The sequence below is a fragment of the Nansenia antarctica genome, assembly GCF_963989245.1.
Source record: "Nansenia antarctica genome assembly, chromosome: 4".
Taxonomy (NCBI): domain Eukaryota; kingdom Metazoa; phylum Chordata; class Actinopteri; order Argentiniformes; family Microstomatidae; genus Nansenia; species Nansenia antarctica.
This window is the reverse complement of record NC_137689.1, coordinates 17,796,063-17,808,028: the sequence shown is the minus strand read 5'-3', so window position 1 is coordinate 17,808,028 and position 11,966 is coordinate 17,796,063. Positions and strand designations below refer to the sequence as shown.

The following is an 11,966-nucleotide window of genomic DNA, read 5'->3' as shown; positions in this document are numbered from 1 at the left end:
TCGAGATGCAATGGAAGTGCAGAATTTCAGCTTTAATTAAAAAATAAATAAAATAAAATCGGTCAGTGTCCAAATATATATGGACCTAACTGTGAAAAGAACAAGGCCCACTTTTGGATCCCTTTGATAAGACAAGCAATGCATACACATCCCAACAACATCACTGTCAATACACACGATGCACTGACAACAAGATCACCCAGGATCAGACACTGCAGTAATGCTCACACAGGCTTCAGGGGAGGCGGGAGGAGGTAGAATGGAATGAGAAAATGGTAACACGTGTTTGATACCATTCCTCATTCCATTCCATGCATTACAATGAGCCTGTCCTCCGGTGACTACCTCTACCAGCCTCCGCTGACAGGTTTCTACATATTGGTAGAGTGGTACCGTCCAGAGTGTGTGGTGTATGTGGACCTTGCCCTCTCCGTCTGCTCCACTGAACCAGTGGCTGGATTAGACGCTAATCTCATTATGCTGTTGTCTCACAAGAAATGCAAACACATTCCAGAACCATTATTGTTTGATTATTATCTGATGCAGCAACCAAAAGATACATCAGGATCGGACACTAAAGTGGCCATGTTGTAATGCTCATATAGCACCATAGGCTTCTGTATAACAGGTGGTCCGGAGTTTGTGGTGTTTGTGGACCTTGCCCTCTCCGTCCACTCCACTGAAACAGTGCCTGGATTAGATGCTAATCTCATTATGCTGTTGGTGACCTGTGAGGAAAGATTGGGAGAGATTAGGAGGAGAGGGTCAGGTCTGGAGCTGGAAAAGCTGGAAAACGGAGGAACCCGGCCCTCCACCAACACACACACACACACACACACACACACACACACACACACACACACACACACACACGCTATGCATTAGCCTGTTACCGTCAAGGAATAACACTGTCCATCTTCCCACCTGAAGCAGGGATATTGCCACGGTACGTGTATGTGTGTGTGAGAGACAGAGAGTATGTGTGTTTTGCCATTTTGTAGACCTAATACAAAAGCTTCTTACACAATATCGGCGCTTTTCTGTTTCTTTGTGGAATTCCCCAGATCTCTTTCATTTCAACTATCAGTCCTTTTACCGATATCTCTAATCCTTTATTCAATGTAATGAGTGACTATAAATAGAGATATAGTGTGTGTGCGTGTGTGTGTGTGTGTGTGTGTGTGTGTGTGTGTCCATGACCGCTGACTAATCAACCACGGTGTCTTTAATGAAATTCTTCCTGTCCCAGATCAACCCATTTGCCAAGTTAGAATGATCGCTTTATTCTAAGAACCCTCTCTCTCTGATAAAGACTGTGCAGTATATGTGTATATGTATAATGTCTTAGATGTACAAATAAACAATCGGCATACTGAAAATCAATTTTGACAAAAAACTAAGTCGAATCTAACTTCAAATTAATTTGTACTTGTGTCCTTTTGTTATAGGTTACAAGATATACATTACATACTTTATCTAGTGGGAACAGTGTGTGCTAATCTATAGTATATTTCAAAGAGAACAAGAACGCATTGAAGTAACTGAACATCTCTGTTCCTTGCAATAATACTTTGTGACCATGAATGTAATGTTAAGTGGGATTTGTGTTAAGATAAGGAGTTAATGTGCTATTCCGTAATTACTCATTCATTCCCTCCTTTGCCCTCTCTTTCTGTTCCTTCCATCCTCAGCTTCCATAACAGTGGGCAGTGGGGGCAGCAGGAATGCTGCTGTCCTTTCCTTGTCCTAGCTTGCCTGTTCATCTGTTGGCCTTGTTTTGGGATGGACCATGGACCAAAGGTCTGTTTTGGGAGAGAGATGAGTGATGAGTAAATGGTTAACTCACTGTCAATGGGGATATGTGTGTGTGTGTGTATGTGTGTGTGTGTGTATGTGTGTGTGTCACTGTGTGTACAGTACATGGAAGGGTGAAGGACCTAGTATAATAGAGAGTCCGTTAGGGTGACAAACACAGAGAGGGACGAGAGAAGAGTATCCTAGAGTAAGAGAGAGAACGTTTTTTTTTTTTGAAAGAAAGTGAGAGTGAAACGGTAGCATCAAGCCATAGAAAGAGAGAGAGAGAGAGAGAGAGAGAACGACAGATTGATCAGGATACAGTTTCTCAAGCTTTCTGCAAGACCAGAGAGTCTTTTTGAAAGAAAGTGAGAGTGAAACGGTAGCATCAAGCCATAGAAAGAGAGAGAGAGAGAGAGAGAGAGAGAGAGAGAGAGAGAGAGAGAGAGAGAGAGAGAGAACGACAGATTGATCAGGATACAGTTTCTCAAGCTTTCTGCAAGACCAGAGAGTCTTTGTTTGAGCCTGAGGACCAGACGGAGGACCAGATGATCGTACCAGGCGGCAGGGGCAGTCACTGAGGGAGTAGCGGCAGTAAGTGAGAGAGAGAATGTGTGAGAGTGAATAAGTAGGACCTAGAGGATTGGAACAGGCAGAGAACACAGCGTACACTTACAAAGAAAGCAGCAGTGTGTCATTGAATGTTGAAAGAGTACAGAGGGCCAGGGGACATTTAGAACCAGGCAGCAGTCTGCCCTAGTCCCACACAAGTGCACACAAGTGCACACACACACACACACACACACACACAGAGGCCACAGTAGCAGCTGCAGTAGCCGAGGAAGAGGAGTAGCAGTAGTAGAAGTGACAGCATCCGGCCTCTGTCGCCATGGCCTCGGCCGCTCTGGAGCTGATGGGGTTCTTCCTGGGCCTGCTGGGGTTGCTGGGGACCCTGGTGGTCACCGTGCTGCCCTACTGGAGGACGTCGGCCCACGTGGGGGCCAACATCATCACGTCCGTCGCCACCGTGAAGGGCCTGTGGATGGAGTGCGTCTACCAGAGCACCGGCGCCTTCCAGTGCGAGACCTACAACTCCATGCTGGCGTTGCCGTCCGACCTCCAGGCCTCGCGGGCGCTCATGGTCATCTCCGTCGTCTTCTCCGTCATCGCCGTGGCCATGGCGTGCCTGGGCATGCAGTGCACGGTGTGCCTGGAGGGCTCGCGGGCCAAGAGCCGAGTGGCGGGGACCGGAGGGGGGCTGTTCCTCACCGCCGGGTTCCTGGCTCTCATCCCCGTGTCGTGGACCACGCACGAGGTGGTCCAGACGTTCTACCAGCCCAGCCTCAACAGCAGCATGAAGTTTGAGCTGGGGGAGTGTCTGTACATGGGCCTGGCTGCATCGCTGGTCTCCATGCTGGGAGGAGGGCTGCTGTGCGTCTCCTGCTGTGAGGAGCAAGATAACCACCGAGGGGGGAGGAGGCCTGGGGGAGGCGGGTATCCTTATCCCATGCCAGCAGCTGCTGCAGGGCCGGGGGCCAGAACCAGCTCACAGACGTACCGTAACCCCACCCTGCAGACGGGGGTCAACACTGCCCTTAAAGGGGTGATGCTAGCCCGGAGCCACACCAGCACCAGTAGCCAATCCAGCACCCCCGCCCAGGGGACCAAGAAATCACCCCACCACAATCCAGCGACGGCCTACGATGTCACTGGGTATGTCTGAGAATGTTGGCGCCTTCTCAAACATGACTCTGTGTGTTCGCCGTTCGTGTGTCTCGTGTGTGCACTAATTGTGTTCAGGCGACTCTTAGTGCCAAACTATCTGGAGGCGTTTGTGTTTTTTTCACCATGAGAGAGCTCCAAGTTACAATGGACATCAGAGAGAGAATGATGTGCATGGAAGGGTAGTCTTGACTGGATGACCGTGCAAAGTGACTGACTGAACTGAAATGAAAGGCTCCTCTTGAACTGAAACTTCAACCTTGATAAAATGGGACTTTTGTAAATCAAATGAATTGTAACTCTCTCTCCTCTCTATGCCGTTTTCCAGCAACATCCTCTACATGGACAGTTACAAAAAGAGTTCTTGATGAGTACACACACACACACACACACACACACACACACACACACACACACACACAGTTAATGCTCCCTAGTGACCTCTTTGGGCCACCAATATCCCTCACATTGGGCCTAGTTATATCAGAGATACAAATGGGTCAGGCTTGGTCAGATACAATGACACAGCATTCCCTTTTTGTCTCATACTCACTTACCTCGTATTGAATTGATTATTGTATGATTCATGCTGATATGTTTTCTTTTTGTGATATGTTTATTTTGACTGGCGAGTTGTTTTTTCTATATTTCAGAATGTGGATTTTTTTAATGTTCAATGTAATCGACACTAACACTACTGTTAAGTATAGCGTTCTTTTCTTTTATGGACTTATTTTTTTCTTATTTCAATCTGTTTGAAAATGATTCAAATGTATAATAATATTAATAATCATTTATATTTGTAAGAATACATGTGATTACTTGAAATGCATCAATTAAATAAAGATCGTAGGAAAATATCCACTTGTTTGTCTCATTGACAGACCACTAGAATGGAGGCCAGTCATGTCTGAAGACCTCACTGTCATCTACTGTATGTGTTATAGATAGGCTTATCTCCCATTCCACAACAGGGATGATAACAGCCATGGACACATAAAGACAAACAAGAAAGAGGGGCACAAACAAACCTAAACAAGCAAAAAAGAGAAACTCTCCTGATCGATATGTAGATTCAGTGTTGATGTCCACTGAGAGCAGGGTGGTGAGGAGAGCTGACTGGGTCATGGCCACCAGACTGAAATACCAAACATTTGCACACCACTCGCTGATTCTCAAACCCAGCACTACAGCAGAGCCAGTCACACACACTCTCTCTTCCTCTCTCTCATCTACCTCTTCTCTGTGAGAAGGTTATAGTATCTAGGGGGTCTCGAACCTGGGATTCTGCATGTCTTAAAGGTTGTCCTGTGGGCCCCTAATGTATAAAGACCAACCACATTGATAGAAAATAACCAAACCGAAGTGGTGTTCCTTTTGGAAATGCCATGATTCATCTACAGTACATGTAACATGTAAAATTTTACACCATAAAAACCATTATCTTTTTATATTTAAAAATATGGACAGTTGATCTTAATTTTAACAATATTGAGAGATGGAAGGTAATATAACTAAACAAATGAAATTGAAAACATTTCTTTTAAAAAGAAAACCTGGCTTATTTAAATCTCAAATATTTAGTTCTTGATTGTTGAAGCGAGTGGTGGCGAGATCAAAAGAGCACTCTAATGCCTTCAGAAGGAAGGTTGTAGATGCGTATGAGTCTGGCAACACCTAGACAAACATCTTGACTTCTGGAACAATGTGCTTTGGACTTGCTTTATCCTATTGAGATGCTGTGGGGTGATTTGAAACGGGCTGTGCATGCAAGACACCCCCCCAAACATCACACAGCTGAAAGAATTCTGCATGGAGGAAGAGTGGGAAAAACCTTCTCCCAGACTGGTAGACAGTTAAAGGAAACATCTGATTGAGGTTATATCAGCCAAAGGGGGCAATACCAGCTATTAGTGCATAGGCTGTCCTAACTTTTTCCTCAGTAGGAACTGGCATCTTTGCTCATTTTTTATAATAATAATGATAATAATGGTACATTTTCATTGTTTTTGGTTCGATTACATCACCTTTATCTATAGATATTGTTTGAAAGAAGATCAAATATTGATATGTCCATATTTCTTAAAAAATAACTAAATATTTCATATTTGATTTCATCATCTCACTTTTTCACATGACTGTACATATTATTCAAGAAACAAGACCCATATCCCCTTGCATAGGTGGGAAGTAAACTGAACCCGTTGAGGTGTGACACTGAACATGCAGAGAGATAACTGCAATGAATGAGCAATGTCCTCCAACTGACACACACTTGTCTGTTTGTGGGAAGAACAAACACAAGCTAAACCACATCCTCTCCCCAGGGCACATGCCTTCCATTCAGACACTGTTCGAGAGGGACCAGGTGGGTCACATGACCTCTTTTATGTTCTTGACTTCAGTATATAGAGGTAAATCTCTCATCTTGTTTTTTCCACTGAGTTCTTACTATGGCCTTGGTTTATGAAAATACTGTACCAGTCATACCTTTTTTGTTTCATGAGGTGATGTCATTCAATACTCTCTGATGTAGCTATAGTCTGCCCCCTAGTGTCATATAAAAAACATCACATGAACTAAAATGTACTACAATGGTGGCTTATTATAGGTCTCGTTATACATACAAATGACCAAGGAGGCATTTCTTCGTGGAACACACTCAGCATTCATTATACACTAGTTATGCATTCAAATTGGACGCATAAACATACACAGGGATAATGCCAGGCCTGTGTGAGTGATTAAACAGTGAGGCATACAGTGATGCAGTGGAGTAGAGCGACATCTAGTGACCACCGGACAAATGACACGCAAAAGGAAACCACTTTCAGAGATCTGAAACTCTACACATCAGCTCACATTCCATAGACATTTCATCTTTTATACATAAAGAACATCAGCATTCAGACAAAATACAAAACAAATCAATACATTTTTTATTGACCTTTACAAAAACAAACAAGTGTACAGTCAACATGTTATCCCCCTCAAATTAATAGCCAGGCTCCTCCTTGTGTGAATTGGGGACAATTATTCGGACGTATGAAAAGTGGCGATGAAGCGTGTGACATGTGAAAGGACAATGGCACAGTGACCAGGCCAGGAGTGTCCAACAGCAGTACTAGACTTCTAGTCTTTTCCCCCAACATGTTCAGTCTCTACTTCATGACCCTGCCGGGGCTGAAGCTGTTGTGTCTGTGTCTTTGTCAGGGCGAGATGGTTCACTTTCTCTCTGTTTCTCCTGCTCCATCCTCTGTTTTTCCCCCATCCCTCCGTTCTCTGCCAAACTCGATCACCAGAGGTTTCCCTAGCAACCTGTAGCCATTAACCAGCTTGAGGGCTTTTTGGGCGGTTTCCGTGTCTAGAAGAACATTATAACACAATGTTATATCTCTTATGTGTACACATGATACAAACATGTGCATTTGTGTATTTATCAGTAATTAAAGAAAGAGAGTGAGAGAGAGAGAGGGGGGGGGGGATCAGTATGCTGTCAATTTAGAAGGAAGGTTTGAGTGTGTGTGTGTGTGTGTGGGGGGGGGGGGGTAAGAGAGAGAGAGAGACAGAGAGAGAGAGCTCAGTGAGCCTCAGTCATGTAGCTGCAGAGAGAGAGAATGTGTGTGTAACGTGAGCCTACGTGAGAGAGCTTGTGTGTGTGCGTGCCTGTGTGTGTGTGTGTGAGAGAGAGAGAGAGAGAGAGAGAGAGAGAGAGAGAGAGAGAGAGTGCTCAGTCACTGTGTTACCTGAGAGTGTGATGAAGGCCTGTCCCTTGAGTCTGCCCGTGAGCAGACGGTAGACCACCGGCGGGCCATCGTCCCTCTCAAACCTGAAGAAGAGCGCCACCAGCTGGGCCACAGACGCCTGCGCACTCAGATTCTTCACACACAGCACCTACGGAGAGCCAATACAGATATTAAGTTCACTAACACTGTCTCTAACACATGATGACTTCAACAAAGCATGATCAATGACATAAGAACAAGCAAGTGTCTGTGTCTCTCAGAAATGACGTCACATGTTTGTTTACTGTTTTGCCGAGACCCTACCTTTGATGGTTCCCCTGGCTGATAGTTCTGGAACCGTGGGATGTTCCGGATTCCTTCCTCTGGTTCCCGATTATCCAGAATCTCCTCATCTGAAATATCCTTGATCTCTCCTCTCACAGTCAGCAGGCCCCCTTTCACCGCCTTAATACCTCCACACAGACTGCCGATTGGTTGGCTTACTTTTATCTTCTTTGGAGCAGCCAACTGTCTATGATCCAGTCTGTCCTGTAGCTGTGATTGGCCTGTAGCGTCTTGACTTGACCTTGATTGGTCAGAGTCTCTGTCCCTGCCACCCAGGCGCTCAGATTGACAGCCAATCTGGTCCTGTAATTGGTCAGTGCTTTTCCACGAGCTCTGTGATTGGTAAGAGTCCCCTTTTAGTTGGGGCTGAGGTAGGTATGAGTCTCCTGTGGTTTTCACCTCAGAGTCCTGTGATAAAGTTGTCTGTTTTCTTCCCTCGTTCAGAACATCCCTATAGAGCGAGTCAAGGGGGTCTGTGGAGGATGACCCCTGCTGGTCAGACTGAGTATCTTCCTCTGTCAGGACAAAAAAGTAAGCGTGAAAGTGGTAACTAAGTATACCAGGTTTACATGTAGTAACTAGATAGTTGCAGGGTAATTTACATAACTTATTATACAGGAAGTCAGTCTGATAGAGCAGGCTTAATAAAGTTTTTTTGAACATGTCATGTGACAACATGATGACCGTTTTGATATTACAAATGTCAGTAAGAAAAACAGATAGTCGATTCTATTTGTGTTCAACTTGTAGCTTAGCTAAATAAAATACAATAACCACTTGCATTCAGAGCATGCCATCCCCACCTTGGTGATAGAGTGCAGTGAGGAATCCCAGGCGATCGTTGCCGTGGAACAGCGCCTGCTCTATCTCCATCTCTCTGCGTGACAGAGGTCGGCTAGCAGCGAAGCGCTGGGGCCGGGACAGGAGTTCCTCCCTGGCCTCCATCTTGTCCCTGACCACCTGTAGGCGCTGATCCCTCGCCCCGGGGGCTGCATACACCCCATGGTCCTGAGGAACACAACAAGGCTGGTTGTTATCATTAGCTACGACAATCCCACACAGGCTCATAGTAGGTCAATCACTCAATAACAACGACCCAAACAGTCTTTCATTCAAAGACACGTTCTGCTATTCCATTCAGAAATGTTTGATAATCCACACATCTTGTCTGTAGATTCTAAATATCTTGTCATACTGGTAAGCGACAACAAGCAGCATTCACCTTCTCAGTATTCTCCGGTGCGTCTCTGTTCCTCCAGAGCTCTATCTCAGGGTCGGTGAGACCCAGCTCTCTCAGGCTGGCCTGCTCCTTCTCCCCATCCTGAAGGGCCTGGAACTGGGACAGGCTCCTCACCCCAGCAGCCTGCTCCCCAAACGGCTTGTACAGGGCAGACGGAGCAAAGCACTTCCTCTTGGCCACGCAGCTGTAACAATAAAGGAGAAGTCTGAGTCGATCTCTGTGTAAATAATCGAAGCAGAAACTGCGTGTGGGAGTCATTCTATTCTTATGTTGTGATTTGTCTTTTTATTCATACGTCTTGATTGGAAAGCGAGCAGACCTGTTAAAAGGCCAACCTCAACAAGGACCCTGAAAACAGGACCAATAGAGGTGTAAATATAGCTTTGTACAGTTTAAACTATGTTGATTGTAGTTGCAACTGCAAAGCAGTAAAATAAGACGATCAGAATGAGTGTGCAATGACTCTAGACTGCATTGACGTGTGATAATACTGCATGAAGGAGTCTCACCTGTCGATGTTGACGTCAGTGTCCAGCTGCTGCAGGAGAAGGCTGTGGAGCTGCCTCTGGCCCTCTGTCTCCTGCTCCTCCAGCACCGGGCCATCCTCACACGCATGACGGGTGATTCTGCAGGGTATATACAGGAATCTTGAGGTTCATTTCAATACCTTTCTAAGACTTTTTAAAGACCTTGTCAATATTAACCAGACTTCACCGCCACTTCAAGCTGTAACCGTTCACATCAGTGACACCTTTAACTTAACAGTTTTAGTTTGCAATAGACTAGACCACTATCATACAACAGAATTTCCGGTTCATCTTTGTTTTTTAATAAAACTAATAAATTCACAAACTTTTACTAAACGTTTTTAGGACTCAAACTCTTTGGACAGTCTAATTCAGAAAAATATAAAATTTAAGACCTCATAAAATCGTGATAAGACTTTTTAATACTTATTAAGGGTCTTGATTTTTCCAAAATTGATTTATCAACTTTTAATACTTTTCAAGACACCGCGGATACCCTGTTCTGTGATGGGAATCACATCATAGGCACATGGGGTCAGGTCACTGTTGAGAACGGCCACCTTTAGAGAATAACGGTTTCTTCCAAGTTCCAACTAGTTTCAGTTTGTGAATTGCGTTGCGGCAGCAATTCATTGTTGCAATCTCATTTGATCTCATGGGGGTCTACTCACAGCAAGTTTTGTGAAGCACAATTTAAGTGATAATGCACTTGTGAAAAGCGCTAGCTGTATACATACTGTACAATATGTGATTAATTAAGACCCTCTTTGGTTGAGACATGCAAACGTATTCAAGTGGCCATGTGCCTTGAGTGCATAGCGTACTGACACGTATTCGCTTAGCTAAAACACAGATTCTGATTGGACAACATTACTCACGTAATGATTAAATACATCGATAAAATTCCGTTAGATTGCGGCAAGAGAACCGTTATAGCTCATATTAATGTGAGACTGATTACAGATAATGTTGTTTACCGTCGCATGTTTCCGTGTCGTTCTTCCTGTGCGGAGCGCGTGTGGAATCCTGGGAAATGTAGTGAAACCGTGCCAGCTCTCACACAGTCCAAACACAGTAGACAGAGAATAATTGTTTAATCAATAGAAATAGATTTATGTGAATTAGAGAAGGAGCATTTGAGGATAAAACATGTTATCCCCACTCAGCTGTGTGGCTAAGGTCTAGTTTAGAAAAAAAACATGACTTGAAAACAAATTCTGCCTACAAGCGTGTAATAATAGGTACTCACAGAGGTAAAAGCAAGCTCTAGGTGATTTAAAAAAAACATTGTCATATTTTATAACATGAAATCGATATTCATAAAAAGGTACGTTGAGAGTTTGAGTGGACTATCTCTTTAAGAAAAGACTGGGGATGATTTCATGTGCCACACCCTTGCTACGTCACGAAAGAGGGTGTGGCGCTAAAAGCCATCTCACACCCACCCTCCTCCACCCCCACGTAATGAACACGGACCTTTATTGCCTGAATTAAAATACATGCACAATTATATTTATTATAACGAATGACATAGTATTGCGATACTTAAATCCTCAGGTGTACACCTTTCTCATGTTGAAGTGTCGGTGTTCCCATCCCAATTAGCCTGAAACATCCGTTACAACTTACTTTACGTCATTAGGTTAAGTGACATGGGTGTGTTCCCTTTACACTAGTATAGCTACATGGATGAGCATGATGCATGACCACAAATGCATGCGAATTTACAGTGTGCGCCGGGTTTGGGGGGATAGTTTGGCGTGTGCTGTTGGGTCGGGCAGCTCTGCGGCTGGGCTGCATAGCCTCTGATTGACAGAGTTGAGGGGTGGGGACGCAGGGTGGGGTCACAGGCAGGGAGAGGCGGAGGAGAAACGGAGAGAGAGAGAGCCCAACCCTGAACACGGCAACAACACACCGATACACTCAGGGGAAGGATTCAAGAGGATAGTAGTCGAACGGCGGGGATATCATCTCAAAGAACATCCGAACGAATACTTTCTCCCAATAATTGATCGGAAAGGTGGAATAAAGATCTCTATTATTCAAATACACCCACCCCGCCCGATCGACCCCCCCCTCTCTACTCCACCCCTGCACCCCTGCTTAGCTACCGAGATGCACACGGAGACCCGTTCCAAGAAAGTAAGTCCCGTCTTGACCGTTGTTGACTTTGACCTGTACTTGCTGTAATCGCCTGACATTTAAATGAGACGGTACTGTCAACATGTGACAATGTATTTCAACCGAATCGGACAGTGACTGACAAGGAGGGAGGCATGCTACTGTTGTTTGGAGTGTTGCAAGCCCAGCTGGCCAACTAAAGCAACGGTACTGGGAATAACAGCTCAGCTTAGGTGACTGTCGCAGGACTCAGTGAGGTCGCTCGATCGCAGATCCTAGTATCGACCCTAGGCAGTTCCGTTGCCTGCCTCTCTCTCTCTCTCCAAACTGTAGTTCCCCCAAATGTTGCGCTGTCATAATGCGCTGATTGTGGAAACTGAAACGGGGCAAGATCTGCATTCTCTGCCTATGTGTGTCTGTCTCTCACTCTCGTCCGCTTTCTGTCTCTGCGAGCCCAGGGGGTACAGCAGGGTTTTTAAAGTGTACTGTGAT

The 11,966-nt window shown here is 45.0% G+C and overlaps 2 protein-coding genes across 2 annotated transcripts; one reads left to right on the top strand and one right to left on the bottom strand.

The window, feature by feature from the left end:
* The first annotated feature begins 1,750 nt into the window (after positions 1-1,750).
* Positions 1,751-4,370, top strand: LOC308155145 (claudin-14-like). The gene has a single exon (XM_080528395.1). It carries the CDS (start codon positions 2,684-2,686, stop codon positions 3,515-3,517), a length of 834 nt encoding a protein of 277 aa, XP_080384521.1. The 5' UTR covers positions 1,751-2,683; the 3' UTR covers positions 3,518-4,370.
* Positions 4,371-6,740: 2,370 nt separating this feature from the next.
* On the bottom strand, positions 6,741-10,338 carry LOC308155767 (RNA-binding protein 41-like; the record flags this gene model as incomplete). Its single annotated transcript, XM_080529140.1, has 7 exons — positions 6,741-6,880; positions 7,263-7,410; positions 7,566-8,101; positions 8,390-8,594; positions 8,809-9,010; positions 9,336-9,452; positions 10,331-10,338. The coding sequence occupies 7 exons, from the start codon at positions 10,336-10,338 to the stop codon at positions 6,741-6,743; spliced, it is 1,356 nt and encodes a 451-aa protein (XP_080385266.1).
* Between the last annotated feature and the right edge of the window lie 1,628 nt (positions 10,339-11,966).

What these genes read in the sequence shown, in the direction of transcription:
- LOC308155145 (XM_080528395.1), top strand. Translation starts at nt 2,684, where the DNA reads ATGGCCTCGGCCGCTCTGGAGCTGATGGGGTTCTTCCTGGGCCTGCTG.